The following is a 22,317-nucleotide window of genomic DNA, read 5'->3' on the forward strand; positions in this document are numbered from 1 at the left end:
CATTCCCAATGCTAAGATTGCCTCCTTCCTAAAGATAAGCAAACAGAAATGTTTGCCCACCCCCCCCCAAAAAAAGGAGAAAAAAGTTTGCCCCAAAACAGTCAAAAAAATTTAAAGCACACAGAATCAGAGACTGCCTCCCTCCCTCTGAAACAGATTCCTGGGAGATAGAGGGAAAAAAAATTAAGTTCCTGCTTTGTGCTCACAGTAAAACTATGGGGGCATAAGAAGAAACATGCCAAGATTTGAAAATACTACACAAAAACTAAAAACAAAGTAAAGCTCTAAAACTGTTCTGGCAAGCAGGAAATAAACAACAGTACAGAAAACTTACGTAGAAAAGAAAACATGCTACCGGAATTCAGACTAAAAAAAAAAAAAAAATGGCTAGAACAGTCTAATCCTAGAATATCAGCTATTCTAGAAGAGGCAAACAATACTGAAAGACAAAAGGATAAAACCTTAAAAAAGAAGTTGGAAGTTTTCATGGATCCAAACAAAAGGTATGAGGGGGAGAAACAAAGACTTACATCGATAGATTTTTTTTAACATCTTTATTGGAGTATAATTGCTTTACAATGGTGTGTTAGTTTCTGTTTTATAACAAAGTGAATCAGCTATACATATACATATATCCCCGTATCTCCTCCCTCTTGCGCTCCCACCCTCCCTATCTCACTCCTCTAGGTGGACACAAAGCACGGAGCTGATATCCCTGTGCTATGCAGCTGCTTCCCACTAGCTATCTATTTTACATTTGGTAGTGTACATATATCCATGCCACTCTCTCACTTCATCCCAGCTTACCCTTCCCCCTCCCCGTGTCCTCAAGTCCATTCTCTACATCTGTGTCTTTATTCCTGTCCTGCCCCTAGGTTCTTCAGAACCTTTTTTTTTTTTTAGATTCCATATATATGTGTTAGCATACAGTATTTGTTTTTCTCTTTCTGACTTACTTCACTCTGTATGACAGACTCTAGGTCCATCCACCTCACTACAAATAACTCAATTTCGTTTCTTTTTATGACTGAGTAATATTCCATTGTATACATATGCCACATCTTCTTTATCCATTCATCTGTCAATGAACACATCCATAGATTTTTCTAAAGGTATAAAGAATCTATCATCTGTAGGAAGGATTCTCTATAGTGACCCAAAAGTAAAGACAGAAAAACATTTTAACTAAAAAATGTTATAAGAGATTAATCAAAACAGGTTATAATCAAAGGAACAAAAATATCACTTACAGGATCCACTTGAATGAAATATCCTTTGTGAAGGATAGGTAGAAGGTGGGGGATAATTACTATCAATTTTTTTCTCCATGATTATTGCCCCACTATGTGATTTAATTCTTCTTGAGATAAACCTTGTAATTTATATTTTTAAAGCCTGTCTTGGGACTTTCCTGGTTGCACAATGGTTAAGAATCCGCCTGCCAGTGCATGGGACATGGGTTCGAGCCCTGGTCCAGGAAGATTCCACATGCCGCGGAGCAACTAAGCCCGTGCGCCACAACTACTGAGCCTGCACTCTAGAGCCCGTGAGCCACAACTACTGAGTCTGCAGGCCACAACTACTGAAGCCCACGTGCCTAGAGTCCGTGCTCCACAACAAAGGAAGCCACCACAATGAGAAGCCCTCACACCACAACAAAGAGTAGCCCCCACTCACCGCAACTAGAGAAAGCCAGTGTGCAGCACCAAAGACTCAATGCAGCCAAAAATAAATTAATTTTTTTTAAAAACCTGCCTCAAAAGATTTTGCCAGTGCATAAGCATACAATTACGCTTAGTATTATTTTATAATTAAGATATCATCTCAATATGTTATGGAATCTTCATAATTTCTAGTTTTGTTTGGGTTCTCTCTTAATCACACTTACCAGAGTTATCTTGTTTTTCCAAAAGAACTAGTCATGACAGCTAGATAGAATTGCTAAAAGTACATGAAAGCATCAAAATTAAGAGATCCAATGTATCAGTCAAATGAGAAAACACATCATGTAAATAAATGCCAAGAGAACCTTCAATAAAATTCTACACAGATATAGATAAAACTCTGGAAGAAAATACACCAAAAATGTCAACAGTGATCATTACGAATAACAGGATTAAAGATGGTTTTGATTTTTGCATATATATTTTAGATAAGTATATATGAAATACAATAAATATGAATAAAATGTTAAGAGTTTATAAACCAGATTGCAGTTAACTAGGAGAAACTAGAAGTGAATATTTATGAAACCTGTGAAGACAGAAGGTCACAGAGGGGGTCTGCCACAGATACAGAAACAAGTCAGAGTCTAGTTTGTGTCTGCTTTGTTTATGTGTTACTTATTTGATGAAATTTAAGACTTGTTTTCATTATAATACTTCCCCACTGACCTCTTCCTACATGAGATCAAATGGTCACGTTGGCTTAGGTCAATTCATAAAAATATTGACATGAAACATCAAGTGACGGGGCTTTCCCTGGTGGTGCAGTGGTTGAGAGTCCGCCTGCCGATGCAGGGGACACGAGTTCGTGCCCCGGTCCGGGAAGATCCCACATGCCGCGGAGTGTCTGGGCCTGTGAGCCATGGCCGCTGGGCCTGCGCGTCCGGAGCCTATGCTCCGCAATGGGAGAGGCCACAACAGTGAGAGGCCCACGTACCACAAAAAAAAAAAAAAAAAAAAAAAAATCAAGCAAAAAAAGCAGATTACATGCATATATGTATATATAATGAGTCAATTATGTTAAATATATAATGTATTTCATCTGAGATACCAGTTATGATATGTATCTTATATTCCACTAAGAGACAAAACTGCAAAGTATGACATAATGTGAGATTTTATACTTATTAAAAGAGCTCATCTAAATTTATTTATAGAGACTTTACCACATTTGTCATGTTGCTCTTTCCACGTCTTTCTATACATACAGTAACTTTGCCTTTTTAATGCCAAATCATGGTGAAATCATTTTGAAAGCAATTAATTCATATAGTTCCAGCAAGGCACACAAGTAATCTGAAATGACAACAACATGAACCATTGTGACCAAGGTCACACATGCATAGGTAATGACAGCTCCATCATGACATCTGCCAGGATACACAGTGAAGTAAGAGCATCTCAATTTCAGAGATGTAAAATGAGAAAACTGTACCTTAAAATTGATGAAATAATGTTTTAAATTATCTACAGAGGATAAGATTATGAGCGACTTATTTTTCTTAACACTTTCTGTATTTTTCATTTTATTCTAATTAGTATATATTATTTGATAATTAGAGAAAAAAATTTTGCTCTCCTTTGGTCTATTTAAGTCTCTTCTCTCGGTAAGCAATGTGTATTAACTCTTCCCTAGTCTGGTCATAATCTGGTAGGTCTGAGTTAAAATAGCTGTACCAGGATGTTGATCAACTACAAGGTTTTGAAAGCTGGAGGCATAACCCTCCCAGACTTCAGACAATACTACGAAGCTACAGTAATCAAAACAGTGTGGGGGCTTCCCTGGTAGTGCAGTGGTTGAAAGTCCGCCTGCCGATGCAGGGGACACGGGTTTGTGCCCCGGTCCGGGAAGATCCCACATGCCGCAGAGCGGCTGGGTCCGTGAGCCATGGCCACTGAGCCTGCGCGTCCGGAGCCTGTGCTCCTCAGTGGGAGAGGCCACAACAGTGAGAGGCCCGTGTACCGCAAAAAAAAAAAAAAAAAATGGCTTAAGGACTTAAATATAAGACATGACACCGTAAAACTCCTAGAAGACAATATAAGCAAAACATTCTCTGACATAAATCATACCAGTGTTTTCTTAGGTCAGTCTCAAGGCAACAGAAATAAAACCAAAAATAAACAAATGAGATCTAATCAAACTTATAAGCTTTTGCACAGCAAAGAAAACCATAAATAAAATGAAAAGACAACCTATGGACTGGGAGAAAATATTTGCAAATGATGTGACTGACAAGGCCTTAATTTCCAAAATATCCCAACAGCTCATACAACTCAATAACAAAAAAACACACAACCCAATCAAAAAATGGGCAGAAGACGTAAATAGATATTTCTCCAAAGATGACATACAGATGGCCAGCAGGCACATGAAAAGATGCTCAACATCACTAATGATTAGAGACACGCAAATCAAAACTACAATGAGGTATCACCTCACACTGGTCAGAATGGCCATCATCAAAAAGTCTATAAACAAAAAACGCTGAAGAGGGTGTGGAGAAAAGGGAACCCTCCTACACTGTTGGTGAGGATGTAAACTGGTGCAGTCACTAGGGAAAACAGTATGGAGGTTCCTTAAAAAAATAAAAATAGAGTTGCCATATGATCCAGGAATCCCACTCCTGGGCATACATCTGGAGAAAATTATAATTTGAAAAGATACATGCACCGCAATATAACATTGCGGTGCATGTATTTACAATAGCCAAGCACTATTTACAATAGCCAAGACATGGAAGCAACCTAAATGTCCACTGACAGATGAATGGATAAAGAAGATGTCATATATATATATATATATATATATATATATATATATATATATATATACACACACACACAATGGAATACTACTCAGCCATAAAAAAGAATGAAATAATACCATTTGAAGCAACATGAATGGACCTAGAGATTATCATACCAAGTGAAGTAAGTCAGAAACAGAAAGACAAATACCACATGATATCACTTATATATGGAATGACACAAATGAACTTATTTACGAAACAGGAACCTACTGACAGAAAACAAACTTATGGTTATGAAAGGGGAAAGGGGGTGGGGGAGGGATAAATTAGGAGTTTGGGATTAGCAGATACAAACTACTATATATAAAATAGATAAACAACAAGGTCCTACTGTATAGCTCAGGGAACTATATTCAATATCCTGTAATAAACCATAGTAGAAAAGACTATGGAAAAGAAAAAAATATATGTATACATATGTATAACTGAATCACTTTGCTGTACACCAGAAACCAACCCAACATTATAAATCAACTATACTTTAATTAAAAAAAAAAAGAAAAACTACCAGGTTTTGTATCCTCATTAGACTTGTAGATCTGTTTGGTTTGACGTAGGAGAGCAGAGTGGAATGAATAAAGCTAAGGAGGAGAAAGGTACCAAAAAAAAAAGACTTGGGAGTACTCTAAATTTAGCCTTAGACCAGTCTTTTTTTTTTTTAATCGTTAATTATGGCTGGGCCAAGTCTAACTATCTACAATACATTTTATAACCTGCAAATCACAACCCAGAGAGAATACTCCAGACCCCTGAGTAACCCAGAAGGCAACTTCTTAATTATTCTCAAATCCATTTATTTTATCATTTTGTCTTTCTCCAGAGAACAGAGTGGGGTATGTGTTAAGGCGGAGGGAGGTGACAGCAAGGGAAGAGGTGGAAGGGAGAAGGCAGAGAGGGAGGGCCACCTGGGTAGTGAAGTATGTTAAGGGGAAATGAATGAATATATTTTAATAGATTTAAGATTCTGACTAAATTTGTTCCAAGTCCTTGATATTTTGTTCTATTCGTGATACATCTGAATTGAGGTCATATCCTTATTCTAGATCTAGTACTCTTGGTGTATTTCTTGAGTTGATGATTCAAAGGCCACTTGAAACCCCAATTCCCATACACACATCCATGCCCACCTGCCACCAAACATAGGTTCCAAGGAAAGAGGTTTTGCCTAAAATAAGGAAGGAAGAGAAAATCATCTGCCATTTTCTATGTGGGGAGACAATCGGCTCACTTCTGTTATACCCAGGAACTGTTCTCAAGACTGGAATCCTCTCTCAGCCCAGCAGGCATATCTGACTAGGAATCTCATGGGGCAGCTCTGTCACCCAATCCCCCACCTACTCTATGTCCCAGCACTTTTCCCTTTGAATTCCTACTTCAGGATTTTACCTGACACAACTGTCACTGAACCTTCTCCCCGAAAGAGATACACACAGAAAACATTCTTGGCTATTATCAGGATATCATAAAATAAAGTGTTCAAAAATCATTCACATAGATGAACTCAGTATTTCTGAGTCCAAAAGTTATACAGTTAAGCACTGGTGGTTATAGCGGTGAGCAGAGCTGCCTTCCAGAAGTTATACAGTTAAAAGTTACTCAGGAAAATATAACTAAAACCCAGACTTTGGAACCAGGAGCCAACCAGTTTTAAAAGGCTCCATGCAAAGGCTTGAACTAGACAGTAATGTTGTGTGTTGTTTTTTTAAAAGCCCCAACTCAATAGCCAACAGAACATTTCTTCCCACTTCAGTCACAAGGGGTTTCAAGTTCAAGAAAGGGCCACTTAGACCTGCAGCGCAATGTTTAGGCACTTACATAAAGAGGTACTTCACTGCAGTTCAGCTCCATGGCTTCCGCATCTGCAATGAAAATAATAGAAGTGAAAGTTATTGTAGGAGCCCCGTGTAACCAACCAGCAGAGCTGCACCCTGCCCTTTAGTTAACATCGTAGAGGGAGGAATAATCCACTAGATAGGACAACCGCAGAGACAAAATTAAGAACAAAGGAATAAGATGCTCTCCATATAAAATATCCTCCTCCCTTTCTTCTTTCACATGAAGATCCAAACATAAGGAAAACCTATCACCCCAAACATTATCCCACAGACTGCTCCCAAATAGAAATTATATTTCAGGAAGCCAAGAAAGGCCAACATAAGCATGTTGCAAGTTTTGCCTTAGTTAATCACTTAGATATGGGTTACTCTGCGGTCAAAATTCACTCTTGGCTGGACAAGGCAGGAGCCTGCGGAGACAAGATAGTTCTAAGACCTCTTGGTGAGGGCCAGAGAGTTCAGTCTGGAGGGATGCAGCCCACTGTCACGCTAACCAACCTCTCCACTAGATGCACACATCCCATCTGTACCCGGAAACCAGTTAGCAACTTAGGCAAAAGGAGCATCCTTTAAGGAAGGTTCATTGAACACCTTCAATGGCCAGTAAGATGACCGGTATGGTCCAGCCCTCAAAGAGCTGACAGCTGAATGACAGAGACCTAAAGATTGGAAGAAAGTGAAGAGTGGGCTGCATGAGAACTCTGAGTAGGGCAGACAAGGAGACTCACGGCCCCCCATCACCTTTCCCCTCTCCACCCACCCACCTGCGTCCTCTGGGACAGGGTTCTGCTCACCAGGCCAAGCCTGGCTCTGGTCCCCAGGCCACAGGCAGCTGCAGTACTTTGGGGATGTCTCCTAAGAAGGCAGACAGACACATAGCAACCTGAATTGTGACTCTGAGTACAGTAACCCCCAGAGGTCACACTTGACCTGGAGGAGAAATATAAAGAATTCTATTTTAATTTACTTTTTAAAAAATCATTTCGCTCAAGTTTTACTAATAGTTCATATACATGCGGACACTGGCACCCTCCTAGGTCACAAGTTACATTCCATGAGTCATCCTGAGAGAAGACCGAAGGTCACACGAGGCCAAGGGGTTGACAGCAGAGCCCTCCCCGGCCCACAGTTTCAACACTTTGTGCCCTGTGGCAGTTCACGTAGAACCCACGTAAATGGGCTTATGGGTCATCATCATCAATCTGTAATGAAACTAAGCTCACAAACTGGATGAATGGCTTAAGGAGTCCAAGAAAGAAAGTTCAAATTAAAGATAATACCAACCACGAGAATGACAAAACTGAGACTCCCAATCCCGGTATGAATTGTTCATCAGCTACACTATGAAATAAAAATTATGACCAATCCAAGAGCACTGAGTAGAGCCCCTCAAGATTCAAAATGATCGAGAAGGCATTTAAAATATGCATGTATATCCACCAGCACATGTACCATGACCCTCACACTAAATGTGTCTCAAGACAGTAGCCATTTTTTTCAACTATGTTCACAGTCACGCCATACACAATTCCAATCCTTTACAAAATTTTGGTAAACTTCATAATAAAATTCGAAGACCCTTTTAAGATTTCTACCTAATAGCAAAAGAAATGAATGTATTCTACAGCAAATGCAGTGCTAAGAAAAAAGGCTGAAATCCACAAAGTAAAAAAAAAACAAAACAACTAAAATGCTTTCCTTTATGAGCAAAACTTTCAAAACTTAGTATTTTAAGAAGCATATTAGGACATATTAAGCTGTGTGGGAGGCTTGCCATACACTTAGAAGAAAGTACAGATGGTATTAGATTTTTGTCTGATAAAATACACTAAAAAAAAACCACTTTTGGTGAGAACATGAAGACATTTTGAAGAGTGAATTACTTCTTTAATAAGTAATGATCTACAGGAAAACTGTTCGAGTACAACCACTGATAGGGTAGTTTCTCAGATAAGAAGTTTAAAAAGCACATACGTAAAATTCATTCACTGTGTCATTCATGGGTGAGATACTGCAAAGAAGAACTTGAAGCCAAAAGCACACAGTTCCACAGGATGTCAGTGTGGTTAACTTTATAGAAATAAGACCTTCAAACACGGTCAAGTCTTTACAATTGCTGTAACAAGATGGGAAATGACCATACAAATTTTTACCACATTAAGGTGTGTTGGTTATATCGCAGCAAAGTACTTTAAAAAGTTGTCAAACATGTACTACCTAATTTTCTAACAAAAATAGAAGTGTTCCATATTTGCTGGGTTTTCTGAGATGAAAACTGGCTGTTTATAGCAGATCTTTTAAAAATAGGTTTCAAATAAATATCCTATCCCTTCAAGAAAGAGGTGATATGTTAATAAGTGAAAAAGAAAATGCATCTCAAAAGAAACTCAGGTTATAGACAGTATATACCACCATGAAAACATTTTGAAAAAGTATTTGCACCTTTCCATTTTGTGATTTTGTTGCAAAAATTATTTAAAGTTTGCCACCTACAAAAGCCCTCATACAGGCATGCTTTAAATTTTGGGGAAAAGCTTTCTAATCTATTTTTTTAACCTTTCCAAATGTTTCATGGGTTTTATATTCTTTAAATGCAACAGCTTCTGATTAATTTATAGGAGGAATGATTGACATCATGGAAGATGGGAATTTATTAGCCACATTTAAACTCTTGTACAATTGTTGGATGGGGTTAAAGTATAAATCCCCTTACGTACAAGTACAGCCAGCACTCACTTCTTCAATTAGAATGTATTTATCATAATATGGTATCTTTTTCAGCTATGACACTTCAAAATCAATTTCAAAGTAAACAGTACTTGGAACCAGACATTCAAGCTGAACCGAACATAGCGTTAAAATTATCAAGCGAAGGTTTTCAAAAGAATGACACATTTTCATCATATTACTCTCACTGGCATGTATTACATGTCAATGTTTTTAGTGAGTGCAAAAAGGACTATTAATAAAAAAAAATCTTACTATAATGTTTAATCCTTATAGCTTTGTAGATTTCAGATATGTTTTAGAATATACACTGTTACAGTAATATGTTTTATTAATAAATACATTAAGGGATACATGTTAACATATTGTACTTAAGGGTATACACACGTCAACATTTTGAAGCTCTGCTCTACAAAGTAAGCCTTTTTCCCTACTTGTTAGGCTACTTTTCCCAATAGTTTTCCTCCAGGCTCAGCAGACAAAGGCATGACCAGTGGAGTGTGGGGTGCTCACCAGCGCCTCTGGAGCTCTGTATTTATACAGCGAAAAGGCCCACATGAGCTGAACTGGAGTGCAGAATCCAACCTCACACAGCTTTGTGAAGGATCCAGGTTCTCCACCAACGCCATCAAGTGTCTGCCTCAAATTTGAATTATAATCATCTCAGGCAAAAGGCAAAACATCAAGGGCTAAACAACATGCTGTTTATATTTCACCTGATACTTATAACAACTCATATTTTATTATTCCTGCCTACTCTACCTTTTACCACTTTTCAGTAAAGAAATTTAGGAGCCATTCTGAGCAGCAGTTATTTTGTTTTTCAGAGAAACTACTTTTCACTCCTTGAAAACATAAACTAAAAACTAAAGTCCCCACAGTTCTCAACCTCTGTTCCAACACTTCTAAAACCCCTATCAGGATTTCCTACTTAAGTTGTAGAGAACATAGTTTGCTGCCAATATATTATATCTTCAAATAAAACTTCAAACCAAAATAGATATTAAAAACTATATTCTCACTTTTCTGTAATTAATTCCTCTTTTATAGCAAAGAGCAGTAAGTTCCGTGCTCACTTGCTGAGCTGCATGGCTAAATATGGCCACGCCTCCTTTTACATCAAGTTTAATGATAAAAAGTTTGTGTTTGCTAAGCAAGTCACAATTGCTTAAGTTCTTCACATGCTGCAGCTTTTCACTATATACGTGAAGTATCATGCGCTACACTCCACTTCCTAAAGCTTGAGTTCTCCACCTGCAATTTCAAAAATTGAGACTCAAGTACTTTTTTATTGTACTGTATTTTTGAAAATGCTTATTGGGAAAGTAAAGAGCCAATACATTTCTAGTCTTGCTGGCAGACACCATGAAATAATTTGGGGTCTTAGTACAGAGTTTTTAAGTTTGCTCTCAATAGGGGAAAAAAATCTTATGAAAAGATCATCAAGACATAAAAGATTCAATATTTTAGATATTTTATGAAGCATACATAATATTCCAATATCTCTGGTTGCTAGTTAACAATAAAGAAAAATATTAGACTATTTTCAACAGGTGAAAAGAATATTTTAAATTTAAAACATAACATTTAACTAATACAGAAAAAAATCAGTTCTTTGAAGTTCTGGGTTTCTCATGTTTTTGCATCTAAATGAAATATTCTAAGACTGATTCAATATAAAACCCATGACTAATTTTGTCTTTCAACATGCTAAAAGTCATTGGTGTGTATGTCTCTCATACAACTTACTAACAGATAATGCTCAAATATTTGTCCGTATTATAAATAACTACATTTTGAAGGCTAAAGGCACTGCGTTAAGTATTTCACAAACATCACCTCAGAGAATCCTCATGGTAGCGCTGAGAAAAATGGTGAAGTCCTAGTTATCTGAATCTTCATTTACAAGTCCCTCCAGTTACAAGGTTAACTGAGGAGCAAGCTACCTAAACAAAAATACTTAAATGAACTGACCACTTACAGAATTACAAGCAAAAGCCTCCCTTGTTCATTCTCCACCCCACCCAATGCTAGCATCTACTCTCTAGCCATTTTATCTTGAACATCAAAAAAAATGTTTTTGTAGTTGTTTGTTCAGGGCTTGGTATGGTTCCCAGATATTATAGCTAAATACAAATCCACTCAAAATAAAACTGGAAATCTTTTTTAAGCATGAAATAAGGTTAAATAAAATTGAGAAAATAATTTGAGTACTGGAGAACTTCAAGTCATATACAAAACTACCAATGAGAATGTGACAGAGATCCATTGACAAGTAAGAAGAAATCATCACAATGAGATAAAGGCTTTTCACTATATAAGTGAAGGTAGTAACTTCAACATTAAAGGAATAACAGCACCTTCTCCCCACCCTAGGAGAAAATGGGAGACGTTCTAATATTTCTAATAAAAATGTCTATAAAAATGAAATTTTTAAATTTCTAATAAAAATGACCCCCATAATAATGCTCTGAAAATCAAACGTGATGACATGGATGTCCTACTGTGCTATCAGTCGTGTCAGAAAAAAAGTCACAACCTCCTCTAACTAATCTCTCACACACACATGATTCACCTTATGTTCATTCTAAGAGTTAGCAGAGTTAAAAACTCAGCATGCATTAGGTCACACTGAACAAGGCTAGGCTGGTATTCGAGCAGCCACTCCAGAGCCTGTAATTCTAGCCGTGATGCTCTGCTGCCTTTCAGCCAAAGGAATAAACTTTAAATGTTAAAAATATTTTCATAATTTTAATTTCATTTTCAAAAACTAGAACCCCAGGCAAATTTTTTCTCCACCCCTGTTACCTCTGGACTGTGGTCCCCATTCCAAGAAGCTTCACTTTAAAGGGCTTTCCTGATACTGACTCTCTTCAGCTAGAAGGACCTCCAGCACCCCTGTCTCCACTTCACAAGAGCAAAGAAAAGCTCAGCAAAGTTGTGCCCCTTGGTTGAGGATGAGGCCAAGAGGCTAGACATGGCCGAGGCATATGGATCAACCTGTCTGAGCCCAGAGCCCAGGCTCTCCTTGGCCTCAGCACAGTCCTTCTGTAACATTACTATGGCCTGAAAGACAGCAATTTGCTTGGCTAAAAGGCTGCAAAAGCCTCACAGCTAGGAGTACAGACTCAAGAACAGGCTGCGTTTGAACACCAGTTATACCCTGTTCTAACTGTGTGCCTTTGGGTCTGTTATTTACCTCCCTGGGCCAGTTTCTAATGCGTCAAGTAGAACAAGTAACAGTACCTACCCCCTAAGATTGTTGGGAAGATTAAGAGATTTGATAGAGAAAAAAGACAAGACACTTAACGGCCCATCATAAGCACTCAATAAATGCTAGCTGTAACTATTTTTATTATCACTGTACATTCAGCATACGCAAAGGATTTTTTAAAACATTTGAATCTTTATTTATCATTCGGAACCTCTATATATTAGACTGATCAAAATGATTCAGGAGTAACTGGGGTGAAGATGGTCTAAAAGAGGCCTACCCAGTTCAGCCTCATCCTGGCAGCCCCAAGGAATCCCCAGGCATCAGGAATTCTGAAGGGCACTGTACCACATCAATATAACACTGTCAAGCCCCAAAGAATTTTATTTGACTTTATAGAACCAGATATTCCCCCTACAGTTTGAAACTTCAAAGGGCAGAGAGCAATTACTATTGGGGTAATTCAATTGCTACCTCAGTTTGAAACCTTCTGCACTTGGAGGGAACTGTTGATTCACAGCTCCTTTGTGAACCTAGGAGTGTAGAATTTTAATTGTATTTCCCAACGGTTATACTAACAGGAGGAGGAAAGAACAGTTAAACGGGAGGTAAGGCCAAGTCTAAGTAAAAACCTTCAATGGCGGCACAATGGATGGGCAAGAAGAAAGCATTTTAGAAATAAACCTCCTGTTTAATACACAACGGTGTCTACAGACCTGCTTCGGGCCGGAGTTATCTACCTGAGTTATGCAGGTCTAAGCAGCTTTAAGTGAAAGAGTAGAATTATTTGGTGAACTCAGTGTGGGGAGATGTCTGAAGATTAGAAAGCCAGCAACACAATAACCATTCAATGGGATCTCATTAATTCAAACTACTGGGGGTGGGGAGGAAGAAGGGGAGCCAGTCAGTCTGAAATAGTACAGCCTAAATTAGAGGACATTTGCAAAGTACAAAGAGGAGCTGGAGCTAGCTGCTAACAAAATGTTCCGCCAAACCAGTCACACTTGCTGGTATTTCACAGGGTGTATTTGCACACAAAGTGATTAAGCCCTTAAAAGCTTTTTATAAGTCAATTGAACATACCCGTACCATCTCACTTATGCTATTAATCCGTTTAGTGTATCCCTTCATAGTCAATGCAAAGCTCAATCACTCAAGTATCTTGGGCAAGTTACACCCTACCAGGGCATCAATGTCCTCACCAGCAACAGATCTCTAAAGTTCCTCCATCGTGTCAAAGTCAACTCACTGTCACTGTGTGCACAACACTATGCAGGTTGTCATGGGAGGGATGTGAAAATACATAAAATAGAAAATGTATAAAATAGTGCCCCTACCACTGATGATAAAAATAGTGGCATCACCAAACCTTGGAAAGGATGTGGAGAAACTGAATCACTTATACACTGCTGGTGAAAATGCAAAATAATAGAGTCCCTCTGGAAAAGCGTTGGGCAGTCTCTCAAAAACTAAACACACACTGCCACCAGCAATTCCACTAATGGGTATTTTCCCCCCCGGGAAATAAAAGTTTATGTCCACACGGAAACCTGGACACAATTGTTCATAGCCTTACTTATAACAGCCAAAAACTAGAATCAGCCCAGATGTCTTCAATAGGTGAATGGTTAAACTCTGTTGTCTTTGTGCACACTTGCATATGTACATACATAACTCAGCAAGATATACTACTCAGCAATTAAAAGGAGCAAACTATTGACTCAACATGGATCAATCTTCAGGAAATTATGCTGATGAGAGCCAGTCTCAAAAGGTTACAGACTATAATCCCACTTATATAATAATATTTTTTAAATGAGAAAAATTAAAGGACCAACAGATTAGTGGTTGTCAGGGGTGAGAAACAGTATTGAGAGAGGTGAGGAGGGAAGGCAGTCGTGACTATAAAAGGGCGACATGAGGGATCCTAGTGGTTTCAGAACTGTTCAGTATCTTGACTGTAGTGGTGAACGCATGAACCTACACACATGACAGAAATGGTACAGAAATTTAAGATCACACGTACTAGTGAATATAAGTAAAACTGGAAAACCTGAATAAGATGGGTACATTGTATCACTGTCAATATTAACTGAGCTGATTATAACACTTTTACAAAATGTTACCATTGGGTAGAGAATATAAAGTTTCTCTATACTGTTTCTTACAACTGAATGTGACTGTACAATTATCTCAATAAAATTGTCAATTTGAAAAGTCATGCTAAAATTTATGTATGTTAATCAATCTTCTCTCTGGTGGTGGCCATCCGCCCACCCCCGGCCCGCATTTTCCAATAATACTGCCATTGCTTAAAATATTTTTAGAATTTCTTTCTCAGCTTACGACATGTTTTGATTATTTTGTGTGGCAGCAAGGCTTTATCCTTAGGAATAAATTTGATAATTTAAAATGTCAAAAGAAATTCAGAACTATGTTAGAGAAGAAACATGAATGAACAAAGTAGGAAATATTATTTATGGGCAAAAACAAAGTAACTGCTAAGTCAAGAAACTGGTTCTCTTTTGTGGAGTCATGGGCTGAATTTAAGGTTGTGAGATCCAAGATTAAAAAAATCACATACTTCTGGTTGAAAATCACTTCTAGAGGCAATGCGAGGCCAAAGAAGTGTTTGAAGTGAGGCAATAACCTACCTAAGGTTGGCTTGTCGTGAGGCTGACCCAAAGACTGCTGAATCGACTGGAGAGAGAAGAAAGTAGAGGCAGAGAGAGTAGCTGGGGGAACAGGTACATGGAAAATTCTCCTGATACTAAGAGTCATTTCTACAGAGAGGTTAACAAATCTAACCAGAGGTGGCAGCCACCACCTCCCCCATGGCCTTCATCTGTATTTCAGGCAGCAAACTGTGGCTATGAGCCACTCCTCTACTTCCCCATTCCCAACTAGGCTTTATACAGTCTTTGTAGGAACAAAAAGGTACTCTCTGCCCACCACCCATAAAAATTAAGACATTCTCAAACCAGAAGAGCTAGACTAGTGCACCCAATTCTAGACTATAAAACTAGTGGACAAACGTGTAAAACCTGGAGAAATTCTAGAATGATGCTTTAATGTTTAGAAATATGACCTTAACAATTAAAAGAAATGAGGTTTAACCTTAGAAATATAGCTAGTCTCTAAATGTTTCATTTAGTTTAGCACATTTACTCAGAACTTCCTATATGCTTAGTACTCAGTTAAAAAAAAAAGTATAAATGTTTCCCTTCAAGTGTCTATCAATCTATCTGAATAGGGCATGCCGATATGAAATCGGCAAATAAGCTAGAGGACAGACAACTAAATACCAAGGATAACATAAACATTCACTCACGCTACAAATATTTATTGAGTATCTATTATATCCTAGGCACTGAGGATGCAAGGATGAATTCTGTCCTAGAGGAAATGCCAGCCCAGTGAGAAAAAGGAAAACAATGGTAATATAAAATATGTGTGGGACTCTGTGAACACAGGGAAGCAGAAGTACTCAAATCAGTCAGCAGGTGAGGTACGGGGCATGGTTCCCCAAGGAAATGAGGCTTAAGCTAAGTCTTAAAGAATACATACGACTGCTTCTACCTAGGGGCATTCCTACCCAGAAAGGCATTTGCAAATGAGGGCAGAGCGTGTCTGGTTTCTTACCTGACTGGGTTGGTCGGGTAGGAGTAGAGCAGAAGAGGGAAGGGAGCTGCTACTGGCATTCAGCAACAGGAGCTACGGATACCGAGTGTCCTATAACACTGGGTCAGTCCTGCACAAAGAACTGTCCCACCCCAAATGCCAAGAGCGAGCCTTGTTGAAAATCACTGAGACACACAATAGATGTTCACCAGGTAGACCATGAAATGGGAGGACGTTTCAAGCAGAAGAAATAGGTACAACTACAGGGAAGCATAAAAGAAGAGGTTGTTCAGTAGCACCTCCAGGGCTACTGAAAGTGTGTGTAGGGTAGTGGTGGGAGAGAAGGACGAAAACTTTTTCTGAGCCCCAATGTTATGTCATCCTAAGTAACATGAACTTCAAGCCAGTGAGTGGCTTTAAGCAAGAGAAGGGTGTGATCCAAATTGTGTGTTTTTGTTTTTTTTTTTCTGGTATGCAGGCCTCTCACTGTTGTGGCCTCTCCCGTTGCGGAGCACAGGCTCCGGATGCGCAGGCTCAGCGGCCATGGCTCACGGGCCCAGCCGCTGCGCAGCATGTGGGATCTTCCCGGATCGGGGCACGAACCCGTGTCCCCTGCATCGGCAGGCGGACTCTGAACCACTGCGCCACCAGGGAAGCCCCCAAATTGTGTTTTAAAGAGATCACTGTGACACAGGTGGTAGATGGATTGGAAAGAGAGAGAGAGAGAGAGACCAAAGTCAGAAAAACCAGGTAAGAGACCATTGCTATTGTTCAGGTGAAAGACATTGAGAGCCTGCTTCAAAGCAATGTTGTAGGGTAGGCAAATTTAAGAGATGAAAGAACAAAATGGGAAGGCCTTGCCGCTTAATTAGATGATGCAGCGCATAAGGATCAGGAGGAATCTAGGGTGATTCCTCGGTTCCTGGTTTGGGAAATGAGATAGACAATGCCATTGACCAAGATGGGGAAAATGAAAGGAAAAGCAGATGAATGACTCAGAGGAAAAAAATGAGTACTGGCCATAATGAGTTTGAGATGTGAGGACTGGTGTCCAAGCCAGGTCAAAAGCAGGGATCTGGAGTTCAAGAAAGAGGTCTGGGCTGGAGAGAAAGAGTCTGATAATATAGAACAGTAGTTAAAGTCATTGGGAGGAAATGGGATGGATCAAGGAAATGGATACACACAAATTCAAAAAGGGCTTAGAACAGAACCTTGGAGACCTCCACGAGAAAGGTAGAGGAAGAGGAGCTCACGAAAGGCATTGAGAAATAGAGAAATAATCAGGGCTGACATTTACTGAGCACTATTTATTGTGCTAGACAATGTTCGTCTAATCCTCACAACCCTACAGAGTACCTCCTGCTACTGTCCCCATTTTACAGATGGGAAAAGTGAGGCATAGAGAGGTTAAGCAGGTTGCCCAAAGGCACACAACTGCTAAGTGGTAGAACCAGGATTCAAACCCAAGCAGTCTGGTTCCAGATCCCACACTCCCAACTATCTAACTATTGTTATGTTAGAAATTTAGAATGTGACAAAATCCAAGAGAAATGAACAAGGCAGCAAACCCTGTGGGTAAATGACGCAAAGCAAGATAAGAACTGAGAAGGACCCACTGAAGCCATGATTCGAGAGGTTGCTGGCCTGCTTGGCCCCAGCCGTGTTGGAAGGAGCAGCCTAATGAGGGCAGTGGAGCAGTAACCAGGGGGTAAGGAGTGGAGGAAATCATGTTAGACAGCAAATGCTTTAAGATTTTAGGAAAATGAGAGAACTTTGTGGCTGAAGTTGTCAGAAAAGACTCTTCTGGGAAGAGGGATCTTGACCTGTGTCTCGGAAAGGAGGAACAGAGTGAGAACTGGTATTCAAATGTTTTCACTGGAGAAAGCCAAGTCAAAAACTATATTGTTACTGTGACTGAGATCCAGATATACCCCTGGGCTCCAGTGATCTGAACAAATGTGACCTACATATGCTAAGAATAATAACTACAAATTTCTATCACATATACAATAAAGACGTGAAATTCAGCATTTGGGATTCAAGATTAAGACAGAAAAGAACTTTCCTACAGGATAAATATTAAAACAGTGCAATGAGTTAGAAATAAATATTCAGCTACCAAATTAAACACCAAATACATTGTCCTGAATATTACTAAGGGCACAGAGAAGTATAAGATCCTGTCCTCAAGACATTTATAGAGAGACAAGTCCAACCACATGAACAGTTCAGCAACAATTCAAGAGATTAAATAATAATTGGATAACAATACATAATTGCTTAGAGCTCACGAGGGACTGCAGTGAGGTCAAGGAGGATGAGGACTCAGAGGGGCCATGGTCTTTGGAAATTAGAAAGTTACTGGGTATCACTTCCAGTGCAATGAAGAGGAAAATGAAGGGGACTTTTGTTTTATTTCGGTCTTTTTAGTGGGGACCTGTGCACGCTTACCAGGACAAGGGAAAGAAATGAGAATGTCGAAAGTGCTGGGGAGAACAGATCTTGGTACTTGGTGCCTAGCGGCCAAGGATGTTAAATGTCACATAACGGGGTCAGTCCTGCATCCTGAAGAACTGTGCCAAGCTCTTCTTTGAAATCTGAACAGATCTTAATTTTGCTTCTGATGGCTTAGGTGTGCCTTTTCCTCAAAAGAGAGGTTAGCCAACCTCAAGTCTCCTCCAGAAAGGGGATCCCTCATGGGAGAGTTCCTATATTTGAGAAAGTCATACCAGTTCACTACATAATACTATCCTTGATGTAATCCCCCAGTAAATTAGCATCTAATTTCTTTTCAGATCTACCATTAAAATTCCTAAATATTTTCATTTAAATTATAATTTAACTACCCAACTCAGAAGCTGTATATTAATATTGATTTTCAGTTAAAAATGAAAACAGAATACTAATCTTACTTCAATTTTTCAAAAAGATAGTAAAAAGAATTTAGTTTCTAAATCTGCATATTTTCCATTGGAGTGAATGGTTCTATTTCATGGCATATAAGTTCCTTGTTGACAGTCCTCACCAAGAGAGACCAAAGAATAAGCCTCTGTCTTTCTATCAATCTGATCTTGGACAAGTGGGTGGCTCTTAAGATTGGATGTGCTCCAAAAACTGCAATGCCTGCTGTGAGGCAGGTAGAACTTGGGCCCTTTCCCTCTTACTATTTACTCAAGTCCCTTTTCAGATCATGTTTTCCATGGCTCTCGCATAACAGTGTGTTTCCTAAAGCAACACTGAGCTCATTATTCTGAAAAACTGCACTATTACGAAGGAAATGGGAACTAAACGCTACACTTTGCAGAACCTGAAGCAGTAAATGCCACATCAAGGCAGATCTTCACATGCCATGAACTGAACTACTCTCTATCTGTTCTAGGAAAAAAATGCAATCTGAAAAACTAACATTTGCACCAACAGAATACACAGGTGTGGTATGTGCATGCCTGAGTGTTTGTGTCTCCCCCCACAAATTCAAATGTTGAAAAGCTCACCCCCAGGATAATGGTATTAGGAGACAGGGCCTTTGGGAGGTTCTTAGCTCATCAGGGTGGAGTCCCCATGAATGGAATTAGTACCCTTATAAAGATGACTCCACAGAGCTCCCCAGCCCCTCCTGCCATGTCAGGACACAACAAGAAGTCTATGACCCAGAAGAGGGGCCTCACCCAACCAGGCTGGCACCTGATCTTGGACTTCTAACCTCCAGAACTGTGAGAAATAAAGGTATTTCATAATAGCAATGCCAAATACATGATCACACTTAACAGATACCTCTCATCACCTTAGGTCTTCTCATCAACGTGACTAAATTTAGTTCATCTTAACCCCACTCGCAACATACACACATACAGGTCCACACAAACTTTTACCTTTCATCTCCTAGTTCTTTACATTCCTATCTTCTAGTAGGTGATAGCTAACTAATCGAGTGATATAATCCAGGTTAATAGGGTAATGGAGAGTCATGGGTATAAAGTCTCGATCTTCCTACCAACAAATCATGCCTTCATTCAAAAACACGGACTCAGAGTCAGGAACACAGAAGGAAAGCAGGGCACACAGTGTGGAGCAAGCAGGTCTATGAGCCAAATTACAGAAAATATGCCATTCCCTGACTCAGTGCCTGTGTATGCGCCCACACGCAACACAGATCTGTCTAGGTGTGTGGCCTATACATTTAGATTACATATTTGTGGGGAAACCTCATTTTAGACGAGCGTTCACAGAGCACTCAGTAAAATACCGATACCATACAAAACGTCCCAGGTGTGGAATGTACCTAGTAAACTTAATTACAGTGACTGAGTGATTTATTGATAGACAGTCTATAACATCAATTCCAGACCACATCCATTACCCACCTCTGAAATGAGCTCATGCCAAGTTATGCTCTACCAATTCATTTCCCCCTTCTAACTACATTACATTTTTAGAAAGAACGACTTTGGTTCTTTCCTTTTTTCCTCCATCCTTAAGATGCCACCTCACTCTGAACAAAGACTTCATTCCCTATTTTGAAACCAATACTTTTCATCAATTGATCACATATTAGGCCATTAGAGCTCTTTCTTTCTGGCTCTGCCCTCCAATTCCCTCATCCATCTCCCCTCATGTGTTCTGGGTCCCATTTGTTTCCATTAGCTGAGGGACTTTGCACCCACAGAAGTCCGGGGTCTGCCCTCAGGAACTCCTGGCCTATTGGAGGAAGCATACAATAAAACAACCAGTGCCATGTAATTAACATTAGAATAAAGAAAAGCACTGGCTGCTAGCAGAGAACAGAGAAAAGGCACCAATCCTACCAGGAATGGGCTGGGTAAATTTGTAAGATGAGTTGACAAGGATTTGTTCCTTTAAGTGTTTAAGAAAACAGACTTTCTTTCTGCCAATATGATGGGTTAAATAACCTGAGACCCCTACTGCTCAAAGCATTAGTTAGACTATTTCAGGACTACTTCAAATGCATAGTTCGAACTCTCCCAAGAAAACAAGGGAGCTCTCCAAAAGTCACAAAATTAAGACTCACTGAGAAATACAGTGATGACCTACTGAGAATCTTTGCCCTGAAGAGTTTGGCTGGTCTCGGCCCAGAAGACAGAGTTTAAATGGCCTTTGAGGGCAAGAGACAAAGTCATGGATCCATCTCCTGAATAAGGCAGTACCCAGAGTGCTCTACCTTTAGTCAAAGAGAAAAGTATGACGACTAGTAAAAGGAAAAGGCAAGGAACTTTGTCTCAGCCTAAGCTTTTCAAGAGCGGGGGGAAAAGCGTTCCCTGGAAATCTTCAACTGAGACATTAACATACAAAAAATAGTCCCAGGCTGGTAATGCTGCATTTGGAGTTAACTCAGATTTATGAAACTCCCACAGTTAGAGTCTCATTTGTCATAGGCTCACAATTCCAAATCATTAAACACTCTATGCAGCTATGCATCACAAGAAATACAGTCCAAACAGCAAGATCAGACCCTCAGAACTTCAAACAGACTAACCAAATATTCTATAATATAAGCATATTTAAGTAAGATGTTGAAAAAAATAACTGAAAGCATGAGAAACGCACAGGACACTATCCTAAAACACCAGGCTGACTTGACAAAGAACCAAATAAAACTTCTGAAAATAAAAAGGTATAATGTCTGAAACTTCATTGGACAGGTTAAATAACAAAGCAAGAAAAATGAAAAGGTAATCAGTAAACTAGAATTTGAAATTTAAGAGATTACCCAGAATATAGTAAAAAGCTAGAGAAGGGGAAGGATATGAAAGAAGTTAAGGAACATGAAATATAGTATGAAAAGGTCCACATACTTTTTACAGGAGCCCCAGACTGAGATTAAAGGGACAAAAGAATATGTGAAGAGAGAATTTTGGAGAATTCTTATTAATTGATACAATTCTCAGATGCTGAAAATATATTGAGCTCCAACAAATCTCTATCTAGATACATCATAGTGAAAGTACAGAACACAGAGAGACTTTTAAAAAGAACTTTGCAGAATCATGTCTAGGTGTGATATTAAAATGAGTTATAATGGAGAATAATATATATTGCATTTTGTATGATCAGAGAAAAGTGAAGAAAAATATGTAAACTGTACACATTGGTTCTCTTACAATGAGAAATTGCTGGGAGTAATGGAAAGGTCTTTTAAAAATCTCTATTATTTTGCTGGTGATACCATGTCTTTTTTAAATAAAAATATTTAAATGTAAAATGTAAATTTTTTATATTTAAAATAATTTATTTATAAATAACTTGTTTTACATTTTAAATATTTAATTTTAATCTTTTAAATTAAAAAAAAAATCAGCCACAAAAGGAAAATAAATAAAACACCAAAACACCTTGGCTCTGCACTTTTTAAGCAGTGTGCTCCAAGG

At 38.9% G+C, this 22,317-nt stretch overlaps 1 protein-coding gene across 1 annotated transcript in view; it reads right to left on the reverse strand.

Moving 5' to 3' along the window:
• Positions 1-22,317, reverse strand: part of ARHGEF28 (Rho guanine nucleotide exchange factor 28) — a 307,797-nt gene that overhangs the window by 248,415 nt on the left and 37,065 nt on the right. The window contains 1 exon segment of the mRNA XM_060009321.1: positions 6,350-6,393. Within this exon segment, the coding sequence (XP_059865304.1) occupies positions 6,350-6,393 (44 nt within the window).

The sequence above is a fragment of the Delphinus delphis genome, chromosome 3, assembly GCF_949987515.2.
Source record: "Delphinus delphis chromosome 3, mDelDel1.2, whole genome shotgun sequence".
NCBI classification, from domain to species: Eukaryota; Metazoa; Chordata; class Mammalia; order Artiodactyla; family Delphinidae; genus Delphinus; species Delphinus delphis.